The 24,799-nt window shown below is 40.4% G+C and overlaps 1 protein-coding gene across 6 annotated transcripts in view; it reads right to left on the bottom strand.

Annotated features, from left to right (window-relative positions):
• Window positions 1-24,799, bottom strand: part of SLCO1C1 (solute carrier organic anion transporter family member 1C1) — a 56,079-nt gene that overhangs the window by 12,881 nt on the left and 18,399 nt on the right. For 2 of the 6 annotated variants that reach the window (XM_075051360.1, XM_075051359.1), the window contains 3 exons: window positions 23,980-24,044; window positions 22,607-22,724; window positions 20,457-21,552 (listed from right to left, as the gene is read on the bottom strand). In XM_075051360.1, the coding sequence (XP_074907461.1) occupies window positions 21,330-21,552; window positions 22,607-22,724; window positions 23,980-24,044 (406 nt within the window). In that variant the 3' untranslated portion in view covers window positions 20,457-21,329. Of the gene's footprint in view, window positions 1-59; window positions 207-1,015; window positions 1,132-3,244; window positions 3,378-3,464; window positions 3,608-5,966; window positions 6,122-10,345; window positions 10,506-18,589; window positions 18,653-20,456; window positions 21,553-22,606; window positions 22,867-23,979; window positions 24,045-24,799 lie in introns of those variants that run through there. The other 4 variants (XM_075051355.1, XM_075051356.1, XM_075051357.1 and 1 more) reach the window with 4 other exon arrangements.

The following is a 24,799-nucleotide window of genomic DNA, read 5'->3' as shown; positions in this document are numbered from 1 at the left end:
TGCAGAGGATCATTCACCTCATGCTACAAATCTCTCAGTTTACTTCATGTTGAGATTACCTACATACACAGGAACATCCTCTTCTTTAGCAAAATCATCAAGATAAGAGATGCCCAATGGTGTTATTGGTGTCTCACCAATTCCACGTAACATGTTTCCCAGGAAGATGTATATCCACATATATGATGATGGCTCCTTCTCACAGCCTGCAGGTGAGAGTTTACATCTTTGTAATAGAATAGTTGAATGGGAAACAGTGCAAATCACAGGGAATCCAGCACATAAAATGATTATAGTTTAGTATTTAAGGCATTAACAGCATTTTCCTTAGATTAATGAAAGGCCGTCAACCTCATTATACCTTATAATAATCTTTTAATAACACTTTCCTCCACCTCCACTGTATTAGGTTTCTAAAATTACAGGTATCAGCCATCAGAAAAAATGCTCATGTAAAAAAAATGGCAGATTGATATTGTCATAAATATATTACCTGGCACGTAACATATATCTTTAACATGAGAATTTTGAGGTATTTTCTGGGGCACAGCTTGCTTCTTTCTCTACCTACGTCCCATGCAAAGCAACATGTAAACCTGCTGTGTTCCGTATAGTAAGATAGATCATAGAAAACTGCATTTATTTCCAGTTAACTCTATGCACTTTCGTGTCCTGTATGCTATCTTTTGCACCTCCCCAACTCCAGGTCCTGGGCAACTGAATCCCTTCAAACACTGTCTCAGCATCCCCTTCAGTGTTAGGGCGATCTTATTGTAATTTGGAAGTATGAACATAGGAAACTGGGGATCTGTATCCTTATAATTTGTGTTTGCTGGATGTTTCTTCTGCAAATGAGATACACAAGGTGCATTTAACTGTTGGTAACGTTCCCAGACAGGTAGAGACTGAAGTTGGAAATCTAACCGAGTGACTTGCATGGGCCAATGATTTACTGCACTTGCAACCAAGGATAAAACTAGCTCCTGTATTTGTACTTAGAATTACAGTTCCTTACCTGATTGGGAGACTTCCAACAAGGTTTTGTTCACACCTTGATGTAGGGAACAGGGATTTATCCTTGATGTTAAGTTGGCTGAAGGAGCTGTATGTGATGCTGTCTCATACTTATAACTGAAATCACACAATAGTAGGTTTAGAAGCAACGTGCACTAGGGAAATACTAGAGTAGTAGGGCAGGAACCACTTGACTGCTGTTTCTCTAAACAGAAAAGTATCTTTGTTTAAATATCAATACAAAGTGGTACTGAAGGAGCAAAAAAGATTATTTAAGCACATTTGGAAAACCAAAACACTAAAATGAAGAACAAATAAAAGTTGGAATCAGCTGTCTAGAAGACATAACATTTTAAGCTGGAAAATGCAAAAGGGCTTTTGAAAGTAACTCAGATAGGATTGAACTTTTGGTGTCAAAATTTGGGGTCGGGTCAGGTCTAAGTGAGCTCCCTATGCTGACCCCACAGTCAAGGAAATAAAGAAGAATCTCTTGAGTGTAAGTCCCCTTCATGTATTTTGGGGTGGTGGGGGAGTAGAGGAGCGAGGCGAAGCCATCCTCAGGTGGTACCTGTTTGCCTGCTAATTGGCATTGGCTTTAGAAAGAGCTGTTGTATAGTAGCAGGGGGATAAAGTTAGTGGCTAAAAGACACTCTTTAGCTGTATTTACAGGGAGCTGGGCAATGCTGCAGGGAGGCAGCTGAGCAGCTCAGGTGCTGGTAGCTCTTCAGATGCTTTAGCATGATCCTTTTCCCAGATACAAGCCCTGCTGAGGTGCAAAGTACAATTAGCTTAAGCAGAACAACACAGTAAAGCACACATTCTGCTTCTAGGAACTGGGCTGGCTCTGTTAGACCAAGCAGGCTTATTTTTCAGGTTGAAACAAAGAGCATTTATCAGGAGATACAGTGCAGAACAATTTGCTCATAAAAATTCAGGCCCAGGTTCATGAGAAACTATGAGTTTCCCAATGTAGGTGAGCAAGATACATAGTTTGGCCTAAGGAGTGGAAAATAAAAGTCTGATGCTAGTACAAGATCCACTATCATAATAAAAAGCATTCCTCAGTTTTCTTTTTACAGTTGTATACCTAAAATTACTCTAATACATTTAAGAGAGCAACAGAAATATGTCTTACTTTATATGCTATCACTGTATCAAAGTATGGCTAGAAACATTATTGCGTATAAGCAACATGCGGTAATTCTTTGAGACTGGAGAAGATGAATAAAAATTAGCTTAACCAGCCACAGAAAATCAGTTTAACCAGCCATGTGCATTTGGAACAGGAAAAAACCCTGGGGTCAGTTCTACCAGCACTGATCCATCTGCAGGCTCTGCGTGAACTGAGAGGCTGCTTTGTGTGAAGAGCAGCTGTTTGCCACAGGAGAGCAAAATGCATCATCTTCCACAACAAGGCTCTGGTTTCTTCTTTCAAGGAGCAAGATTTCTTCTAATGAGGATCTTTGTGAGTTGGTTTCTTCACAGAGTAAGCTCTGAATCCCTGATTTTACATGAGAGTTACCTGTTACTATAAAGTCAGTCAGGTAGAGATGTCGCTCAATATGAAGTTACCTGCTCAGAGCTTTGAGATCCTGTTCAAAACAGTACAAACTTATTCTGGAAATCACATAGGTGAATTCTACATTCCTCATAATTTTATTCTGGTTCATAATGGTTTGGCTTTCCTGCCTGTATGATCCAGACATCTCTATTAGCAACCAATGATGCCACATTCTTAGGTTAACACTGATTTTCCCAGTAAGGTGTTCTTACAGTTTGCCATTCAGGAATAGTAAATAATTCATTAAAGCAATAGCACCAGCATAGTAGCATAGATAAGATTTTCAAAGAACAATATGTTTTGTTTGAAAATTGAATTTTCGTAAGATTTTCATAGATAAGTATTTCCTCCTGAAAAAATAAATTCTAATGATTTTGTAAAATAATTTCCTCCCTTGCCTCTTTTCTGAACAAGTCTGAAAACTAAAGCACTGTGATTTTCCTATTTTTTGGGGAAGTTGAAATTTTACTTCAGAGGAGCCATAGTTTTCCAACCAGATCTAATGAACAGTGATGTGTGTGTCAAGCATGATTCATTGCACATCAAGGTGAGGCTCGATAGGCCTTTGGAAATCTAAGACTTAATATACACCAAGTTTAATTCAAAAACCAGAAAGCAGTATCCAATTCCAATGTTAGGTTACCCAGATAAATCTTGATTAGTACTTACTATCCCATGAAGAAATGAGGCATTGCTGTTAAAAGACTTCCCAAAGCCATAGTAAAGCATCCAACAGCTATTACTTTGGGCCTATGAAGTTTAGCTCCAAAGTAGCTTACAAATGCAATCACCAGCAAGTTTCCTGGAAGGTAATGAACGAAAATTAGTGCCCAGTGCTGTGCCTTGTATTTCTCTGAACAGTTTTCTGCATGTTATGAAATATCAGTTACCCATCTCAAAGCTCCCGTCGATCAAACCAACAGTAGATGACGTCAGGTCAAACCTTCGTTCGATCTGAGTGATGGAACTTTTCATAATCGAGCCAGACAAAGTTTTACTCAAGTAGCTGAATGATAAAGCAGCAAGAAACGCCTGAGGAAAGATTGAGACAGAAAATGGGAGGTAGAGGCAGGGAAACTTGTCACAGAGGGATCAAATACGTTTAAAACTGTGTGGAGCAATCAATCATCATCATGGTATAGGTTTGTTACTCAAATTGCAGTGACAACATTGTGTGAATTTTCATGTACCCTAATGCTGTGGAGCGCCAGGGTGGTCTCTCAGCAACGTCTGCTCCTGCTCTGGTTTTCCCTGCTGGAGAGGGCTGGTGCGAGGTGCTGCACTGAGAGCAGCTGCTTGCTTTAGGGTTCAGGTTTGCAATAGTTGTCTTAATGACCAGAAAGCCTGATCTTCCCTGCATTGCTGGCCAGAGGTGTTCCAAAGCAGAAATCCTATGGACTGTGGAACTTAAATTTGCAAACAACTCACTGGGGATTACTTGCCTTACCTATATCCTGACATTAAATTTATTAAAAAGCTGAGGCCCCGTGTTGGGCAGCAAAAATGGTGGGATTTCTAGATGTTGCAGAAATGTAAAGTTTGCCAGAGGTAAAATACCTAATCAGGATAGATGTACTGATACTAGTCCAACCTAAAATCAATCTTAACCCCAATTAACTTCTGCTTGGGTCACATGTCACTTATTTTAGGCCAGTTCATAACTGGTTCTGACTCAAATATATAGATAGCTATGGCACCAAAACAAAGGCTTTATGCAAGTTTTTATGGTGTCCCAGTATGTGGAAGGTGGTACAGACTGGTTGAGTTCATGTCTGTCTCAGATGATATATTTTGAAATGTGTGGACCATGGCTATGTCGCCTGTATATCATACACCTCATAAGGGAAAGCTTAATATTCTTTATAATTTTATAGTTGCTTCCATCGACACACACTGTGGCTTTTGCAAATAAAGATGTATTTGATAAAAAGTTAAACTAAGTTTGTTTAAATATTATCCAACTATTTCAACATAGTCTAAAAACCAAATAGACTTATTGCTCACTAGGTAAAAGTTCCGATACAACACAACATTGGGTAAGTAAACAAAAGTAAATATAGATTTAGACTTTGCAATACTATCTGGAATACTATAAGGAATGAAGCCAATCCTGGAAATAAAAGCTTGAAAATAGGTATATTTATTCTCTTTTTGTCCAAGAACAAAGAGAAAAATCTCACAAGTGTGGGCTTTGTCCTGACATGGTTTGTATTTCCTGATCTCAATTGTCAAAGAGTCTGTGAGAACCACCTTTCTTGTGCTATGCCAACAGTGCTTTCAGGGCTTTTGGCTGAAATCACAAACCGCTGATAATCATGAAAACACAAACAAAAATGACTTGGGTATTTTGGGTTTGAAAATGCAATCCCCAGGTAAACCACAAGACATTTAACAGGAAGGTGAGGAAGAATAACAGTTTGTCTTTTATTACCTCCAAGGTATTGTGTCTATTAAACTCTAATTGCCATAAAGTTAGACATAGATCCACAGTCGTGCAGCATTGCCCGCATACATGATGGCGAAGTTAGTCCTGCGAGTCTCCCAGAGAAATCAGATTCTATTTTTGCAGGTGTATATGGGTGGCAAATGTGAGTCATATAAAATAAAAAAATAGAACAACCTTTGCCTGATACTTGAGCCAAACTATTTTGGATGTTTGAGAAGCTTGCAATTACCTATTTTTTTCCATTAATCTTTCATTTTACAGACCTTTTTATAGAAAGAAATGTGTCCCTGATTGTAACTCCATCAGGCCTATGGAATTTAACCCGAGATGAAGCTGGCTGAAGAAGTAGTCAAAACATAAACCCAAACACATCACTGTCAAAAGAAATCTTGCCCTTGTAGTATTTGCAGCTCAGCCAGAAGCAATAAACACTAAGGCTTTAACACAAAAGCAAAATTCTCATTAGTTTACTTGCTTTGTTCCGTCAATTCTTCTTGTGCATTCCTGAAAGCTTGGATGCTTGTGGGAATCAGTGGACTGTTTGACACACAGCCCTGGATTAGATAAAAGTCCTGGAATACAATTTACCCCACCTTATTTTGGCCCTACGAGAATGGGTGGTGATAGTAACCTGCAGACAACAGTGTATCATAGCCGTCTATTTTAGGATGTTTCAAGTCTTCCACTGGAGGTTGCTACCTCTCTCCAATGACCAAAAAGGGGATCCACCTATGAGTAACTTGAGAGGAAATATGTTGAATCAGGATTTTTTATTTTCTTTAGGACAAAGACAAGATACAACCCTTCCTTGTACCTCCAGTGTGTATCCAGTTCCAGAAAAGGTAGAGGGAACAGGAATGAAGTAATTTGTCATGTCCTATCTTGAACAACATATCTTAACATATGACAAAGGTAATTTGTGGTGATATTGATAAGGCACCAAACCTTCAAGCCTGTGCAACAGGAAGTCTTCTTTTTGACCGGTAGATTTTTGTTTGCTTCATCATCCAAAAGCTGGGCAGGTTCTGCTTCCTGATTCGAGTCATCGACATTGCTGGATTCGGTTTCCACTGTCATGGTTGACTTCTTTACTGAGTGATCTGAACCCAAGAGAAAATAATAATAAATACAAAAGCAAATATGCCAAAATAGAGTTGCTTAAGGACCTTTCTGATTAAACAGTAGTTAACAGGAAAACACTGAGATGTTGAAACTGAATCTTTTCATTGGAAAGGATTTGGCTCAATTACTTGGGTGTTTCAAAGTATATATTTGTTTAAATTTGAAGTATTTTGTTTTCACATCTTTCTTTTCAAGGGAAATGGTCTTCACCCTCTCCACTGCTCCCTACTCCCCCCCCGCTTTTTTCAGTCTAGAATGACTTTTAATGCTAAAAAGACAATTTCCACAAAACAGTAAGAGACAAAGTCTCTGTCCAGAAATAAACTACGAGGGTCAACAAAGCATCAGTGCTGAAGCACACAGAGCCCTAGTGAAGCTCTGAATTTGAGGCCACATGGCTTAGGACCCAGTCGTCCTTTTAGTAAGAAAGATCTCTGTAGTAACACTGTGCCATCCTACTTCTTCACACTGGCCTGTTGGAAACAATTGTTAATGACAGAATAATTGATTATTTTAGCTACTTGACCTTCTATAAGGAGATTATGTGTTTTTTCTTCTTGCAATAGTATACAGGGCATCCTAATCTGCTCCTGTTTGCAGAGTGCTGTCTATATCCCCTGATGCATGAAATCATCTGCAACTCAGCAGTTCAGCAGCACTGCTCCAGTTCCCCTGGGAAAAGAACACCCTGTAGCCATGGAGGACAAATCTTACCCCTTCTTTAGTATAACATATTTTTTCATTGTCAGAAGCCTTGTTTCATGTTTAAGTTGCATTTGGTTTTGTTGCAATGAATAGTACAATGCTTCACATCTTTTCTCAGTTTTTTAAAACACAATTTCTGAGAGATAAGTAAGCAATTAAAAAGAATACTTCAGTGAAAAGCTGTAAGGGAAGCCTATGTATCTATTTGCAAAGTTTATTTAAAGAATGAAAACACTTGCCCGTTTGTGCAACTCCAACTACAAACAGAACAGATTTCTGAAGGAAGATCCAGATGCCACTGCAGAGCCCCTCGGAAAAAAATGGGTCACTTGAAACAAACTCTCTTCAGATCTGCAGATCTTGACACACAGGGGAGATAGAAGTATTGAAACTAATGACCCCAAGTCAGAACTCAGTAATCATAGCTCACAGGAACTGATTTATTTCACCTTTCACAGCAGTCTCCTCATTTGAGAAAAAGGTGAAAGGGGGGGTGGTGGTGGTGGTGGGGAATCATACAAAGAGGGCTTTTCCATGCTTGACTGGATCTGAAAAAAGTTGGATGAACTTTTCCAGTGCTGGAAAAAGTCCATCTGCAATTGCAAATTGCTCTGCTACAGGCCATATAGCAGAGTAACATTTGTCAGAGTGTTTAAAGAGTAGGCATTGCTCTAATGCATGATGGTGAAGAACATTTTTCTTCACTCAGATGGAAGAGGGTTAATACCTAAGAATGTTTAAGACAAATACACAAACAGAGATTTAAACAATTTAGGAGTTTCTTGGGCTTAATTTCATGAGCATGTCCTTAGGTACTACTGCTGGCATGAATAACTCCTTTTGTTTCCCACTGCTTGTACCTGCTTCACACACTCTTCACTTATGTGAATACTACTGCTTCTGTGCCTGTGCTGTAAGTCTGGGTCAGAACACATATCTGGATGAAAAATAGCTTTTCCTTCCCCTTGGCTCCTCAGACAGACAGGAACAAGAAGTAGAGGAAAGAATTTCCTCAGGTCTGCACAACTACCAACTAAAATGCTCATGAAATGAGATTCTTGGCACTCAGGAAAAGTTAGTACACAAATACTTTTGAGCATTTGGTCCTCTGAAATTTACCCGTTCCCATGTAATCTGAAGATATTAGTTTCTCCCTGCTATTATGATACATTAAAGACTACAATAAGGTGCTGAGGTAGCATGTCATTGCAGTTCACAGGACTAAAGAATTGGCTTTTTTAGAAGGTACAACATGACTTAGAGTCTGAATATAAGGAGAGAAGGAATGAAGGCAGAGAAACATGAAGATAGAAAGAAGAGACAAAGTAGAGAAAAGAGGAAGGCAGTTAGGTATCCATACAAGTAACTGAAGAAGTTTCGATATTAGCAGGCTATCCCAGTAAATGTTTCGGAGAAAGACTTTGAAGGCACAAGAAGGGAGGACAGTCAGATTGAAAGTGAGAGCAGTAAGAATCAAAGAGGAGATTAAGCAGTGAAAAAGGCATCCAGAGGCAGAGGTTAGGGTACCAGGCAAGATAAAGGGTAAAAGAAGAGAAGAAAAAGAGAGTAAAATTCATCGGGAAGGGGGTGGGGTGGGGTGGTGGTGTCAAAAATCTGTTTGCTGCACACAGAAAAGTGTGAAGGCGGCTAGAAAGTGGCAGTTGGCTCAGCACTGTCAGTACTGAGCTCCTCCTGTGATCCAGGGGAAGGTTTCCCAGGCAAGAAGAGGGATGACCAGGTCCTGTCAGTGGTGAATGACACACCTTACCATTGCTTTGCAAAGGTGCTACTGAAGATGGTGGTACTTTTTCTGGGGAAGAGTAGGTTGGGGGAAAGAAGCAAAAAGATGATGCAACCTGTGCTGGAGAAATGTTAGAGCTAGCTATGTGCAAGGACCAACAGTTGGAGCTGCTGGCAGCATCTCCTCCCATCCTCAGTTGACCCTGACCTACATGGAAATCTGCTGGAGATACAAGATATCCAGGCTGGGGAAATGCCATGCCGCAAGAAGATTAGAAAAAAGATAAAAGGTCAATTCACAACTGATGTCAACATACATCAGCTGTTGAGCCTGACAGTTTCAAGTATTGATGACATTGCTATTTTAGATTTATCTCACTAGTGTTTCATTAGTGGTTTTTTCCATGTTTAATAAACCAAGAATCTGGTTACAAGCAAATGAAAAGTACGAAGCTTTCTGCACCAAATGTGTTCATTCAGTTATATGGCTTCTCTAAAACTGTTATGTTTTGCCTGCACAAACCATTCTGCTGTAGTAAAGACCTGAAGGTAATTGCATTTGCGGAAGGACAAGACCAGTCAAGTAACATATTGGCATTGTTTAGGTAGTCACTCAACCTAAACAAAAATCACCCTGACTTCCTTTCTGAGGGAAGAAAACAAGCCTCTTCCCAAAAGCAAATAGGAGGCAAAAACCCCACCACAGAACCCACCAAGCCATACTATGAGAATGAAAGCAAACACTCTTCCAGTTCACTTTCGCATCATACTCCAGGAGCATTTGACAAACAGCTCGTTACACTTGTTTGGTCTTCTGCTCAGTACAGTCTCTTCTGAGAAACACTTTAGATGGAGAAACATCAAGGGTTTTAACCAATAGTCAGTGTGGATCGTTTGTGTTGGTGGGAGCTGAGGGCTTTCACAGCATCATGGGAACCACGTGGCACCTTGCAAATCCGTTCCACAGTACAGCAGCCAGCCTTGGAAAGGACAGCCGCAGACTTCTTCAGTGCTTCGGGGTGTATGACCTTATAGGGGCCATGGCCTAACTCTGTGCCTGTTAGGTAGATCTACTCCTTAATGAACATTAAAAAAATTCAATCTTGCTTTTCTACCCCCTAATTATATACAAATTATAATGAATAAGACCACCAATTTAAATACCCTAACATGAATAACTGCTAATTAGTTTACAAAGTTCAAGACAATGGTTTGCTACAGATTTTGTAGATACTTATGAAAAAAAAATACAATGATGATTGAGGAATTTTCAGAATCTGACACAGACACTGTAAGTCCTTGGGCTATTTCTCACTGTAGTTGTACTTTCAGGGGCTATATCACCATGCAATAGACTACCACATCACAAATCAAGAGCCAGATTTCACCCAGTAGTTTATGGAACTGTATCGATTTACACTAATTGCAGTGCTAATCCAATTATCTTATTGATTTTTAAATATATTAATGAATCATAAGACCTTTTAAGTTATTGTAACATGAAAAATGAATATCACAGCGCTGTGCAGGTCTAAATGCTGCTTACATTACTGACGACATATGATGCTTACTGTTCAGAGACACACATAGAAATGTATGATGCCATCATTAAAGCATTGACATTTACAACAGGAATGTTACTGGTGTTCTGGCCACAGGAAATGCAACTAGTACAACACAGGTAATGTTCATTAGCTGCAAACACTAAATGGCAACATTTTAAGGTTAAGACAAATGAATATTAAAGAGGTTCCTACCTAGGTTCTGTATCCACAACAACAGCAGTTATACTACCACACAAGTGCTCAGAAGTCAGAGTATTCTCTCCTTAAGCAAGTCTGTGCTGGTACTTGGTAGAAGAATCATTAACTTCTAACACAAACTATGGTTTAGGCAGTTTTAATCTCGTCTCCTCCCAGTTCTGCCCTCTGTTAAAGGTCCCAAAATACATGTTTATCCACAGTGGTCAAAAATTAATTAGGTAGAAAATGTGCAAGTGTGTTGCTTCTGTACACTCTTGTGAAACAGTTTTTTTCCTGAGCTTGTCAAGATTATAATAGTTCATACCTTCCTGACATTTAAAAATGGGGTGTCCCAACTTTAGAAGTGTTCCTGGTTACTGATAGCTAAAACATATTTTGGTATGAAATTTTATTTTCATAGTCTATAGCTAAAGTCCATTCAGCTAAGACTTGCTTAGAGCCAGCCAAGGACTTGCGGGAAGATAAAATATAATGCCTTGGGTACATTGAACAAACTGGGTGTTCAAGAAAGACTCGTGTTTCGAAGACTGTTCAGATTTATAGGTCAGTGCTACTAACAGCACAGGTAAACCCAGCATGAAAGTATATTGGGGCTATATGTACTCTGGAGCAGCCCTTTACCTACTTACAGCTCTAGTTCAAGGAAACCTGAACTGTTTTCCTGAGAAGTATTTTATTAGATTGTGCCCTTGTTGTGGATTATGCCTGATTCCTCAGAGTGATTGTAGTCAAAAGAGAAGTCATTCTTAAAGCATGTGAACTATGACTACTGTCTGCCTGGACGTTACACCAAAATGCGCCATTCCTTGTAGTTCATGTGCCCTTCTCTGCCACCACTGTCACCATGCCCATTCTTTTAGTTGCTATGAACAATTACAGCCTACTTATTAATGCTGACCTTTGGATAACCTTAATTAAATTTTGCCTTCAATACTGTTATCAGCAATACCTTGCACCGTTCATGGCTTTTCTGACTCTCAACCCTTTAGCTTCCTAGAACAAGAGACATCATTATGAAGAAAATGGTAGTCACTCCAAAGCTATATGTCAGGGCAATTCAACTGCAAATATTAGTAAAATTATAAAATAAGAATGCAGGAAGAATCCAGATCACAAATCCAGTCTGCAAACTCAAAAGCACATTTTGTGAAAAGGCCAAGCCCTGCCTTGAGAACAATAAGAATTGCATTCCCTCCTACTCCATCCACTTCTAAGGCTACTGTGAAAGATTGGTCTTCTGAGGCATAAGAACCTTCTTTTAATTTCCGGTCATGATCAGATTATATTCTGGTTTTGAATTGACAGGGTGCTTTAACTTTAAAAGCTCTTCCTCTCAACTTGATACTTAGGACTCAACCTTGATCATAAATGAAGAGAGCACAGTTTTTCAACCTGTTTTACTAGGTAAACAAGCTAATCATGTTTAATAATTTCATGAAAAATAGGCTCTCTTGACTGTGCAGCACATCCTTGGAACCCTTGGCTACAGTGTTTTCTATCTGGATCCATATTTCATCAATTCACATGGCTAAAAATGCATACAATATTCCAGGTGTAATCTCACCAGTGCCACATCTTGAAATATTAACTATTCCTTATCTCTAGCCTTGTCAGCTAAGAAGGTCCTAACCTGGAGGAGAAATTCCTGTTATAGGCCATCAACTGTGCAACTTTCTATTTAATATTACATTCTGCTCCTATTTTGCCATTCTCAGGTTCATTCTTCTTTTTTCCCTCTATGATATCCAGACTCTCCTCTGTTTAACCATCCCATCCAACTTTGTGCCGTTAACTGTTATTTCAAAAAGTGAAGCTGGAATGTCGTGCATAATATACTTAGAAATCTAATAACAGTAATGAAAACTGAAGAGACAGACCGGTGCCTAGATGAGAAACCTAAAATAGATAGGTCTTAACCGTTGACTTAATCAAAATTTGGGATGCCTTCCAAAATAAAGTAATCTCAGAGAAAAGCTTAGAGAAAGTCTTAGGATCACAGTATAATTTAGACTGGAAGGAAACTTCTGGAGCTCATCTGGTCCAATCCTCTGCATTAAAAGCAGGACTAATGTCAAAGTTTGCTGGTGTTGCTCAGGTCTCATCAAATTGGGTTTTGTATGGAAATCTCCAAGGAAGGAGGTTCCACAGCCTCCCTTGGCACCTGGTCCAGTGTCTGACCACTCTCACAGTAAATAACTTGTATACATAGATGTATATGTATGTATAGTTGGAATGTCCTTTGCTGCAACTTGTGTCTATTGCTTCTTATCTTTTTGCTGTGCATCACCTGTGCACAGGGGAGAGTCTGATGCTATCTTCTGTATAAGCACCCACTAGATAGCTGAAGAAAGCAGTAAGATCCATCATTCACTCAACTTGATTCAGTTTATCAATGTCTGTCTTGTTTTAGAGAGCCTCAAACTAGACACAGCATTCCAAATGCAGCCTGAGAAGTACTGAACAGAGGGAAAGAACCATTTTTCCAGATCTTCTGGTCTCTAATAACTGTAGCCTAATATGCAGTTAGCCTTGTAGGCTCAAATGTGCACTACCATCTCATGTTTAACTCACCATCCACCAGGACCCAAATGTCCTTTTGTGCAAAGCTGTTTCCTGTCTAGCTGACTCCCTTGAGGTATTCTGTGGACAGATTCATTCTATCCCAGGTGCAGGGTTTTGCATTTTCCTTTGCTTTATGAGTTCCTGTCAACCTGTTTCTCTATCCTCACCAAAACTCCTCTGCCATTCTGCCCTTCAGCACATGAACTGCTCCTTTCCTCCGTTTGGTATCCTAAATGAACTTGCTGAGAGCACTTCCAGTCCTATTCTCCAAATCATTAATGAAGTTCTTGACCATTATCAGCCCCAGTATTGACTGCTGACGAACATCCCTAGCAACTGGCCATCAGCTGCTGGGCTTTGAACTGCTGATCACAATTTCAAATCTTCTGGTTTTCTACCCACCCTATAGTGGGTAGACTATATCTCACCTGTTTGACTACCAGGATAATAAGGGAGACTGTGCCAAAGGTCTTGCTGAAGTCCCAGTAAACAACGAGTACTGCTCTGGCCTTGTCCAACAGACCAGTCAATCCATCATAGAAGGCAACCAGCTTGGTCAGGCCTTGATTTGCCTTTGGTAAATCCACGCTGTCTGTTCCCAATCACCAGTCCATTGTGTGCCCAATAATGGCTTCAAGGATAACTTGTTCCATAATCTTACAAAAAACTTTTCTTGCTATTTTATTAATTCTTTTTATTTGTAACATTTTCTGCAGAACTGGTTTTAGTTTTCCATGACTAAGTGATCTATAACATGGTTAAGGGGGGCTTCATTCATTGTTGCAGAGAAAAAACATAGTGTTACATTATGATTGCATCCATCAGATTTAGGCCCGAATTAAAAAAAAAAACCCCAACACCACCATCGCCTGCAATTTAAAAGAGTCAATCATATCCTCACAGTCAGATGATCCGGTACTTAACACTAACTACATGCAAGAGGTCAAAATTCATTGTCCTACAACAGATGTGGGCCTTTTCTTCTCAGAGGCAGGGATTCTTCATGTTCTGTTGTGGCATAAATCATCAACCACCCATTTCCAGAAGGTTTTTTTATACCATGATTGACATTTTCTAGTGACAAGATGATAGGCAACTTGGCCCTTGTTTATTGTTCTTTATTACAGGATGGCATACCATACTTCTGCTAATCTGTATGGTTACTGATGTTCCACCAAGGGCACACACACTCAAACACCTGTGTCCTTGTCCTTCTTCAAAGGTGTGTCACAAGCTCCACTATTATGCTCTGACTATGTCAAGATAAGTGTACCCTCTGTTTTTTACAGTGTTTTTTGATAGAGCCTTGCATTCCCAAGGTTTCATTTTCAGGTTGTCTTCAGATTTATTAGCAGACATACCCAAAGGGTTTTTTTGCCTTTTGATCCTAAAAATATGAAAAGGCACAGAGCTAAACGTACTTTGTAATTTGGAAGTAGTAGAACCTATAGAAAAAGTGCTACTTTCTTTTTCATATAGTGAAAGGGGAAAATATTCCTTTGATTTCCTCATTCTAACATATGAATACACAGCAATTTCATCCCATTTTTTTTTCTAGTCCTGTATATACCATTAATTTATAACTTTTCAGAAGTTAAAATATCTTTTATACTTTGCTTTCTGTACGGCTGAGAAAAATTCTCTATATTCGGACTGCTGTTGTCCAAGCTCTCTGTGGAAGCACTGACATTCAAAGTGGACTTTTTGAACCAAGAACTGTTGACCAAAAGTACCAGAATGGGCAATGGGAAACTGCTGAAGTCAAATCAAAGACTTTGGTCTCACACCTGAAAAAAGACATATCTCATCCTTTTTTCTTCACCCAAGGCCTCCTATATAACTGTAAGTTACACTCATGGGAAAAATTGGAGTATGATAGTAAAAATCCCCTTAATAAGAACACTGAGATATCAGTAATTGCTGATTACTCCTGAGAATAAAAACAATCCTTACAAAAGACACACTAAGAATCACCTTTACCGCAGGAGCTGGTTGCAGACTCCTCCAGGCAGAGGGTGGCAGCAGACTCCCACCAGAAGAAGTGGCTGCCAAGGCACCAGTTTGCAAGGGGCGAGCAGCAGTAGCAGGGAGCAGTCAGCCAGGCAGAGGCCAACTGCAGTAGACAGCTTTGATTAGAGCCCTTTTTATTCTCGGGACACTAATCCCTAAATAAAGAAAATCAATGTATTTCAAAATTTAACTCTTAGTTAATGAACTAAGTAAAAGGGGTGGTGTACAGCTAAGCAAATGTTAAGATACTACAGGAATCTTGAGAATGTGAAAAACCTTTATGATAATGGAAAAGGTTTCTTGGTGTTCCTGTTTCAGCGCATCTAGTTTCAGCTTGTTGTTGTAGAGCTAACAAGAAAGAAAAGCATGCTGACAAGCTGATTTTGTGTCGCCATCCTAGCTAATGTATGGGACGTGTTCCTTCCACTGTTCTGCGGAGCTTTTGTCTTTCATAAGAACTCGTTGATTTGCATCATGTATCTATCTGGGGAAAAGTAGATCAGGATGTGCTATTTTAATGATATTTCTTATTGTTCTATTTGAAATACAAAGGGTAGTGCTTAAAGCTGATTGTACAGCTTCTCTTTGCATTCAGTATTAATCAGCAGCTGTGTCTGGACTTGTTATTATAGATGCAGAATTGAAGACGTGCAAGTCATTCATAGGTGAGAATACTTAGACCTTTGTAGGAGCTAGTCCAAAAGCATGCTGCATCACAGCATAACAGCAATGAAAAACATGCATACTTAGGTGAAATCCCCGGGACAAAACCCCCATCACCTTCACATGGTCTGGGATATTACCTGAGATATAAGGACTGAAAAAAATATTATGGTTCAAGTAATTGAATACCTGGCATTATATACAACACAACATCACTAAGCTGTTTTTCTGTCTTGTTACACAAGAGCAGATCTTTTACAAGAATGGTCAAGTCTTGATGTAAAAACTACATGACAGAAAATTCTATAAAATCCCAAAGACAGTTGTTGCAGTGAAAAAAAGTTATCTTATTTCTAATGCAGTTTTGTCCTGTTTCATTTCCAGGCACGTAAACATAGTCTACCTTTACAGAATTAAACAAACAGACTTTTGCTGACTGCATAGTACTTTCATGTTTGGTTTTTTTTTTCTCTAAACCAGTCTCCATTTCTCAGCATCTTCTTTTAGAAGTACCAACATCATGGGATCAAGGAGAGGGTTCTGGTTACCACCATGTACAACAACCTTTCAAAAAGTTACCTTGCTCAACAGCCATGAGAGAGAAAGTTTCCTGACCTGGTCACCATCAAGCTGGTGCTCCGCTTGCTCTCCACTAAATCCTTTCCTTATTTACTCTCTTAAAAATTCAATGAACTGTATTAATCTGTGATGAACTGTTGGTTAACCAACCTCCTGATGATATTAACCACATTTTGCTTAAGTAAGATCACTCTAAATCACCATTAAAGGGCCCCACCTTCAAATTGGTCTCAGAATTTAACAGCTACTATGGACTTTCTTTCTTCCAGAGACTGATTAGCACTGGATGAAGAACTGCTTCATGCAGCACTTACTTAACAATAGTCCAGGGTACAAGAAGAGACAACCAGCCTGAGTCAGACCTATGACCCCTGTAGTGCAAAGGCTCTTGCTGACAGGGGCTGCTCTATGAGTGGGGACAAGTTGGTAGCTGAAGGCCAACCCGGCGCAGGTTGAACACCCAGCACCTCATCAGGGTCAGCAGAGCCGAGGCAGCAGCAGCTACTGGTCCCAGCCTCTGGCCAGTGACCATCAGCCAAAGGGAAGTTAAGAAGTCAGGCCCTACGACAATCCTGAAAACCCAGACGATAATTCAGGAGAGGGCTCTGCACATGCAAACCTCCAAATGGCTCAGATGAGGACTGCTTGTGCAAGCTGGAGCTGAAATGGGGCTCTGGGGCCCATGGGCAGAAATGGAGGTGGGTCCATGGGCAGAGACAGGTTGGGGCCACCAGTACCCTCAAAGCCCTGACAGACAATAGCCAAGGGAGGATGCTTAGGGAAAGCAAGTCAGCAGTATGTATGATATGTCTACTGTTCTCCCAATAGCCAATTAGTTTCAAAATGCAAGAGAAGTCTTGAGCAGAACCAGGAGGCAAAGGCAGGTACCTAATGACCCACATGGCATTTTCTTTTCTATGACTACCCTCTCTCCCTCTGAACCTACATATACAAAATTTCTTTGTAAGGATTTCTCAAATCTCACATCTGTTGTGTGAAAAGCCAACTCCTTTGCTTTGAACAGCCCCTCTACTTTCTCAGTTTGGTGCTCCCTAGTACTTGTGATGGAAGAGATGCTGAGCAGCTGATCCCTAGCAACACCTTCCATGCCACTTACAGTTCTCCATTTTGCTATCTTTTTTTCCCACACTAACCAGCCCTAATGTCTCTTGCTATTGGTCATCCTTGTAGTCTTATCCATAACCACGTTTTCTCATATTGTCTTTCACTTTCCAGGGATTTTTTTTTTTCCTTTTTTCAGCCTGGGACTTTTGGAGGTGGTCTTTACACTTTAAGGAACCTTCAATATATTTTTTCATCTTCACCTAGTCACTATTTAAATCTGTGTAAACTTCTATCCCCATAATTCTACTATTGGTGAGATGAAACTTTCCCTCTGTTCATTTATGCTCTACTTGCTAGTTTTCAATATCCTCCCATGCTCTTCTTCTGTTAAACAAGTGTGATCACTTTCTTCATATTTCTCATGATTATCAATAATGGTTCTCTATTTACAAATACTTATAAAATACCCCTGTGACTTACTTAGCTACTTGTGCGTCTATGTACTCTGCACTTCATAGCTTCTAGAGAGAAGTAACTTTTTTCTTTCAGCATTATGCAGAATTAAGTTGCATGTTTCAAACAGTTAATCTGTGTTGTGACATCAACAGTCAAAGTAGCCAAAGTGGTAATGTCAATGTTTTCTCTCAGATGATAATAATCATGTTGCTATTTAAAAATATTACAATAGTTGTTTCATACATCAATCATCTTACTCATTATTTTGAGCACATCAAGGAGGCAGCCTACCATTATTCAGCCTATGTATTCTTTTTGATACATTCACACCATTTATTTGCTCTCTGTCTTTTGGCAATTCCCTCAGATTACAGGACCATATATAGCAATTTAACAGTGGCACAAGGATGGGATACCTGTTCTACTGTCTGTGTCCTGAAGATACTGATGCTTCTTTCCTCTCAAATGCTGGCAGGCCATGAGCTATAGATCAGATGCATTCTTCCCACAGTCTATTGACCTGATCTTCTTGCCACCTTAATTTGCTAGAATTCCTCGGTTTCCCTCCTGACATGATTAGAAATTAAGTGCCTCTAAGTAAGACATATTATATCATTTGAGAGTTACCTTTTTTGCTGGGAAGTGGAAGAGAAAATGTGCACTGGCTCATGTGCCCTAGGCCTGGTTGCACATGCACCAGCATGTGTCATGGTCTGGTACCCTTGTCTTCTCCCTTATGTGCCAGTTAGGGTCCTTGCTATAACTTGAAAATGTATGAATACCATTTTACATGGCATACAGCCCCTGGGTACTACTTCACAAGGTTCTGAGTCCCACTCTGACCTCAAGGAATGACATCAATGGTTGGGAAATCTCCTCAGCCAATTCTTTTAACAGTCTCACCTTTGAAAATGAAAGGCATTTGCTTCTTTGCAGTCTCTCAATTGTGGCTTAATATCTCTAATTCTAAAAAGAAAAGAAAAAAATCCAAATTTGTTGACCTTTGTGAGACAGTACCAGTTGCAGATTTAGTTTAAGATGAAGAATTCTGGTAGAAAGAACCTGACAGGTCCAAATCCCTTTGTGCTGACACCATTTGTTCATCTGTTATAACAAATTCAAAATATGTATCTCTAGTCAGACACTCATCCATGCATCCACGTTAATACTTAAAGTATTAAAATAAAGTAGGAGACTAGAAAATGTTTCAAAGTGGGGATGGAGTATATGTGCTTGGTAACACAGTATTATCATTGCCAAAGAGGAAGAGAAAAGAGTGCTCATTTTTAAACCATAATGAAAATAATACTTACTGAAACAATTTTTTTTATAGTATTCCTCTTCCTTTCATGTGCAAAGTGGGGTATGGAAGGAAAGCCCATGCTCTAAAAGAATTATTCACTAGATACAGGCTTACATACATCAGCTTAGGTGATAATGCAAGAAGTTGATTCTTTTTCCCCCTGTTTCTTTCTGAATTAGAGTAGGATATGTTTATTTCTCTTAATTTCTTTCTTTGTTCTGTAAGCCAGTGAATTTTCCTGGCCATTTTGCTGCTGGGCACCTGCAGAACTGCCTCTGTGACAGCTTCAGCATTGCTGAATAGCAATGTCCCTGCCATAAACCATGCTGGGACTGATGCGCAACTTAGGAACCAATCCCACTTATTTGACATGCATACAACATCAAGCATTGAGTGAAATGCAGATATCCCTCCTTTTTTATCCCAGTGTGTACTTAAGTTGGGTTTTCCCTTCCTCTCACTGGATCTGACAGCTCATTGCTATGAAAAGTGCCCTCCCAAGGAGACTATGGAAGGCTCCAAGCATCTCTCTTACTCTGGGATGCTGATGGGCTTTGGCATTTTTTGCTGTTTTTATGATGATGTGGTATGAATGAGACCTTTAAACTGGAATGCCAATCTTTGTGATTCACCCTAGCCATAATGGTTCAGCAACCCCCATATTCACAAACCTTCCAATTATTTTAATTTTGTTTGTTCATTTCAATATCCAGTTATACAAGGCAAAGTGAACAGCCACAGCTCTCCAGTACCCCATTGCCTGTAGCCTCCAACACTCACCTGGGAGGACAAAGAGCCGGGACAGGGCACCGGGTCTCCCATAGTCCAGGCCACTGTCTGAACACTCACCCACGTGGCAAATGGTGGGTGGCATTGGTCCTTCCTCTGACAACTGCATTTTCTCAAGCGATGGCTTTAAATCCTTACCTTCTGCAGATATTTGGTGCTTAAGCAACATCCTTCTGGGTATTCCTATTGAATGGATTAGGTAGCTCCCTAATGGCACACCGTAAACATTTATCATTGATAAAGCTCAGTGAATCCCATTCTTATACATCTGCCCCTCCTCAGGCATCACACAGGAGAGGCTCCAAACCTGCCTCCGACCTGCAAGCTCAGCTAGGCAGCAGGGTACCTACAGTCACTGCTGAGATGCAAGTGAGGCATAGTGATATGAGTTTGTTTTGCCAATGCCATGGTGAAGGGTGAAGCCTACCTTTCATCATGTGCTCTAAAATTCTAGTTGCTTTAAAGGACATCATTTGTAGTCACTATCTTTTTCAGTGTGAGCATTCTTGAGATTTTGTTCAAAGTTAAACAGCATTCCATTGTACTCCCCACCCCAAATTTATTTAACACCAAATATTGTCAAACTGCAAAAATGATATATAAAGGGATACTAGGACACATATGTCAGTTTCAGCTAGCAAATACAATAAATTAAAAGTCCCAAATCACCTGGTCTTTGAATTAATTTTATTGTTCCCAAGCTGTCTTGTTATAGCTTTTTAAAAAATAAATCATATGTATCTTGTATCATGGTGTTATTACATTGCATAAAATGCATGGAATTATTCAGTACACCAGGTACTAGCAAGTAGCAAGAAACTGTTGGAAACCTAAAAAAGCTCTATTTTTATTCCAGTTTCCTTTGGACGATACTCGTGTGGTCTCTTTGACTGCAATGACAACTTCTATTGCTATTATTGTTGTGCTAGAAGAGACCTACTTGAAAAAGAATCCCTAACCACAACTTTTGATGTCCTATGTGTTATGGGTTGAATTCAGGAGATGCCCAGAGCCTGTAGCTGATTTGTCCTTCCAGCAAACCACCTTCCTCCTACCCTGTGCCACACTGCTTGCGAAGGTGAACTATGTGCAGAATATCCTTGCACCTTCCAGGTTGCCAAGTCGGGTTTTGTGCACCAGCTCCTTTTGTGCTGGTACCATGGCGGGGAGAGCTGTATTGCAGCCTCTCCACTACCCCTCACACACAGAAGGAAGCCGAGGGGCAGCAGTGGCTCTTGCAGCTTCACGAGGAGGGAAGGAGCTGAGGGGCAGCCATAAAACTGGCTTCTCGGCAAGGGAGCAAGCTGCACCTCCCCAGCCATAACAAATCCCCTCACTTGAGTGGCAATGACTCGGCTGGACAAATGGTGAGCAGTGTTTTCAGAGCTGTACGTGTGCTAAAATGGTTGTCTTTGCTTTTGCTATTTACAGTGAAAATTACACAAAGGTGAACGTTTTCAGGGTGGATACTAAGATACCGCTTCACTGATGATGAGTTTTTGCCTGGAACACCACTCATAGGGTAAAGTCATGGTGGAGATCTCAGTCTTCCTAAAGTCTAGTCTCCTTTTCTGGCCAGTAAGTTGTCTGAATTAAACGGTCACTATTAACAAAATTATCTTTCCTGCTCTTTGTCCCACAGGTGCCTCTCTCCCCGTTGGCTGAGAGGGTCTCATCTTGTGGAGAAGACCTTTTCCGGAGAACCCAAAGGACAGCAACACTGAAGAAAATGGACACCGTGCCCAACACCAAAGTCAGCCCCAGGTACACGTACCTGAGGGAGAAATGATTGATCAGAGCCTATTTCAAAGGCAACATACGACTAGAAGGCATCAAGGACACATTCATATTTTCATGAGGTAAGGCTGAGTAAGAAAGCTCTTCAAGCAAGGTGATGATCCTGGAGATGGGAGTTTACCCAGGTCGGGTATTGTGTGGTCTGGGGCCAAGAGAGTGTCTCAGGCATTGACCGACATCCTCCTCCACCCCAATGTGCTTCAGTGAGAATAACACTAATATTTCTAGGGCAGTTAATCTATTTTTTGTTTGCCTCATAAACAGTACCAGTGATACCAAGACCATTTGATCGCATTTTTGCTTTACAGGCATAATGACAGTAACAACAACAGCAGCAACAATAACATCATTATGCTTTATTAGTAATGAGTCTCAAGTGAGCTTCTGTTCTTTTCTTCAAATTTGCAAATCAGGATGTACCCTCCCCTCATGTTTTTCCCCGGGGGTGGGGGGAAGGGCAACCTGTTCTCTCATTTTCTTTTTACCATTGTTACTCCATTCTCCATTTTTGGTAATGCTTTTCATGAATGCAGTTCAGAGAATTACTCTCCTCTAGCAATAAATTGATAAAGACAACACTGCACTTAAGTCTCTAGATAAGCTGAGCATGCTTTGTGGCACCCTTCCCTTCCTTTTTGTTGTCCAGCTCCAACATGGAGCAATGATGAGGTTTAACAGCCCTTTTACTTATTTACTTACACACACACACTCTCACAGCAGATTTTTTAAAAAATGGGGGAAGCTTTAGCATAAAATCGACGTTTTAAATGAATGGTTTTTTTGGCAAAAAATGAAGTGACTTAAATATTTCCAGCCAATAGCAAAATAAGATGACACCCCCTGCTCCCCCCAAAGAGACTAAACCAAAAGAGAATGCTAAAACCTGAGCATTATTGTTAATAATGCTAGTCAGACTCTTTCATTTCTCATCAAATCTTTCACTCGCATTTTCTGACAGAAATTCTTCTACCGGTGCCAGTAGAGGTACCTAAAGAACACAAGATAAGGAACAAATGGAGAGGAGCTGTTACCTGAGCGCACTGGCGTCGTAGAGTCTGCACGCTCCTCTTCCCCCACATCTTTTGCTTCCCCATTTCAGGCAAGTGGTATCTATGGCCACTCCAAAATACACTGGGGCTGGAATTCCCGCTGGGTGAATTTAACACATAAATAGAGGCAAGAAGGTTACTTTCCCGGGTGATCAGTTTTGATCTAGAGGCATGTTCAAGTGGAACGCTAAATAATACATTCAAACAGCAATGGCACTTCCACACTGTTTGCTGGTTTGAGAAGTCGTGCCTTGTGTTGCTGAGGCACACACCGCCCTTTCCTCCCGGTGGGGAACCGGGGCAGGGAGGAAACGCAGCTGAACATCAAAAAGCCTGTGGACGTCAGCAGGAGTACTGGCCATGGCTTGGTTTCCTCGCCCTGCAGGACCCCTCTGGGGAAAAAAAAAAGAACCTACTTCTCCTTTCTTGAGAGCGATGGAGTCTGTTCAGCTGGGGGCTGGGGGCTGTCCTGTGTGTTGGTTGGGCAGGGGGCAGGATGGAGATAGACAGTGGGGCTGGGAGCCGGGAGTGGGGCTACAAGTATCCTGCAAGTATCCCGAGATCCTACCGTGGCAGGATCAAACCTACTGCAGTGCTTGTGGGTGATGGAAAGGAAAAGCCTTTCTTCAGGTGCTCACGGGGACATTGTGGACTCTGTGCAACCTGGGGGGGGGCATCCATGGTTGCTGAAGAGGAAAGTAAGCCTGGAGGGAAAATCCTGGCCTGCAAAGGTGTGAGAAAGGACCCAAGAGCTTGTTTTGATGTCATTTCGTCCGCCTCATCCAGCTCATCAAAGTCTGCTCTATTTAAATAAGTGACTTGCTGCTTGCTAATGATTACCTTTTCTATGAAGACCTAGAGGATTTTAGAGTTTCCAGTTCATTGACATCTCATGTTACCCTTGATTTTAGAGAAAACTTACGGGTGGCTCTACCACAAGGCTGCAGTGAACCCTGCCCTCGGGCACACCTGTACTTAGATTAATTCCCTTAGAAACTACTGAAAATATGACTGAAAAATGATCACAGATTCTGAGCCATATCTGTTCTACTATGCTTGTTGTTGAAAAAGGAGAGACAAGTAATTTTGATGTTAGCTTCATAGTCCGAAGGATCGCTTGTCACCTCTACGGATGTTAGCCGTGTATATTTTTATTATACCTAAGATACAGTTATATGATTTATGAAATACAAAGTTGCTTCCTTTTTCCAACCCTTTTCCTAGTTTTTTAAAAAATCATGTAATATTAGCTTGTCAGTTAGACACTGTTCTTTCCAGCAGTCAAAGTTTAATTCAAGAATAAATAATTGGTGAGGAGTATATTAAAATAGACCCAAGAGTACAACTGGACTTACCAAGTACTCTTATTGCCAGGGTGTAGATACCAAGTGCAAATGATTTCAAGTGTGGTTTAATGCATCTAAAAAAAAAAAAAAAAAAAAAAAGGTGTTAAATAGAAATAAAGAATTGACTGTAGATAATTTCAACACAAATAGAAAGCAAGAAGGAAAGAAATGTGACTTTTTCCTCCTTCCTTATACTTACTAACACAATTACAGAAAAATGTAAATAATGTGACAAAATCAGAACAGGATATGTAGGACTTCTGAACATCTATATTCAGTATTACATTTTAAGAAGGTAGTTCACTTTCAGATAATACCAGCACTTAGAATTTACTAACGCAGGACAAGCAAATTGGTGGTGAAATCATGCATCATTGTATAGTCTTATTCAGTTAAACACTCTCTGAAATTGTGGTTCATGACCCAGTATTTAGCCACTCAATTTTCATCGCACCCTATCTAGGATCAGGATCACACCTCCTATAAAGGTAAATCCTCCAAGCCATTCTCTGGCCATTTGCATTTAGACTTTACTGAACTTGCGGTGGGGGCCCAGGGCAGACATCAGTCCTTCTGGCTCCAGATCAGCCCTGCCCCAGCCTTGGGTCATCGTCCTGGCTCTTCTAGGAGGGTGGAGGTGGTGGGCAGGAGAACAGCTGCCTTTCACATCCATGTTAGCAGTGGTGTGCATATGGAGCCACTCAAATTAGTAGGACTCACCTGCTGCCAAGCTTACCAGCTGCTAAAGTGTTCTGCTTCACCCAGCATATATCAGACTCCGTATTAGAATACCTAATCCAGCAAGAACCTGAGTATATGCTTTACTTTT

The sequence above is a fragment of the Buteo buteo genome, chromosome 19, assembly GCF_964188355.1.
Source record: "Buteo buteo chromosome 19, bButBut1.hap1.1, whole genome shotgun sequence".
NCBI classification, from domain to species: Eukaryota; Metazoa; Chordata; class Aves; order Accipitriformes; family Accipitridae; genus Buteo; species Buteo buteo.
Note: the sequence above shows the minus strand (reverse complement) of the source record. Positions and strands in the feature narration are given on the sequence as shown.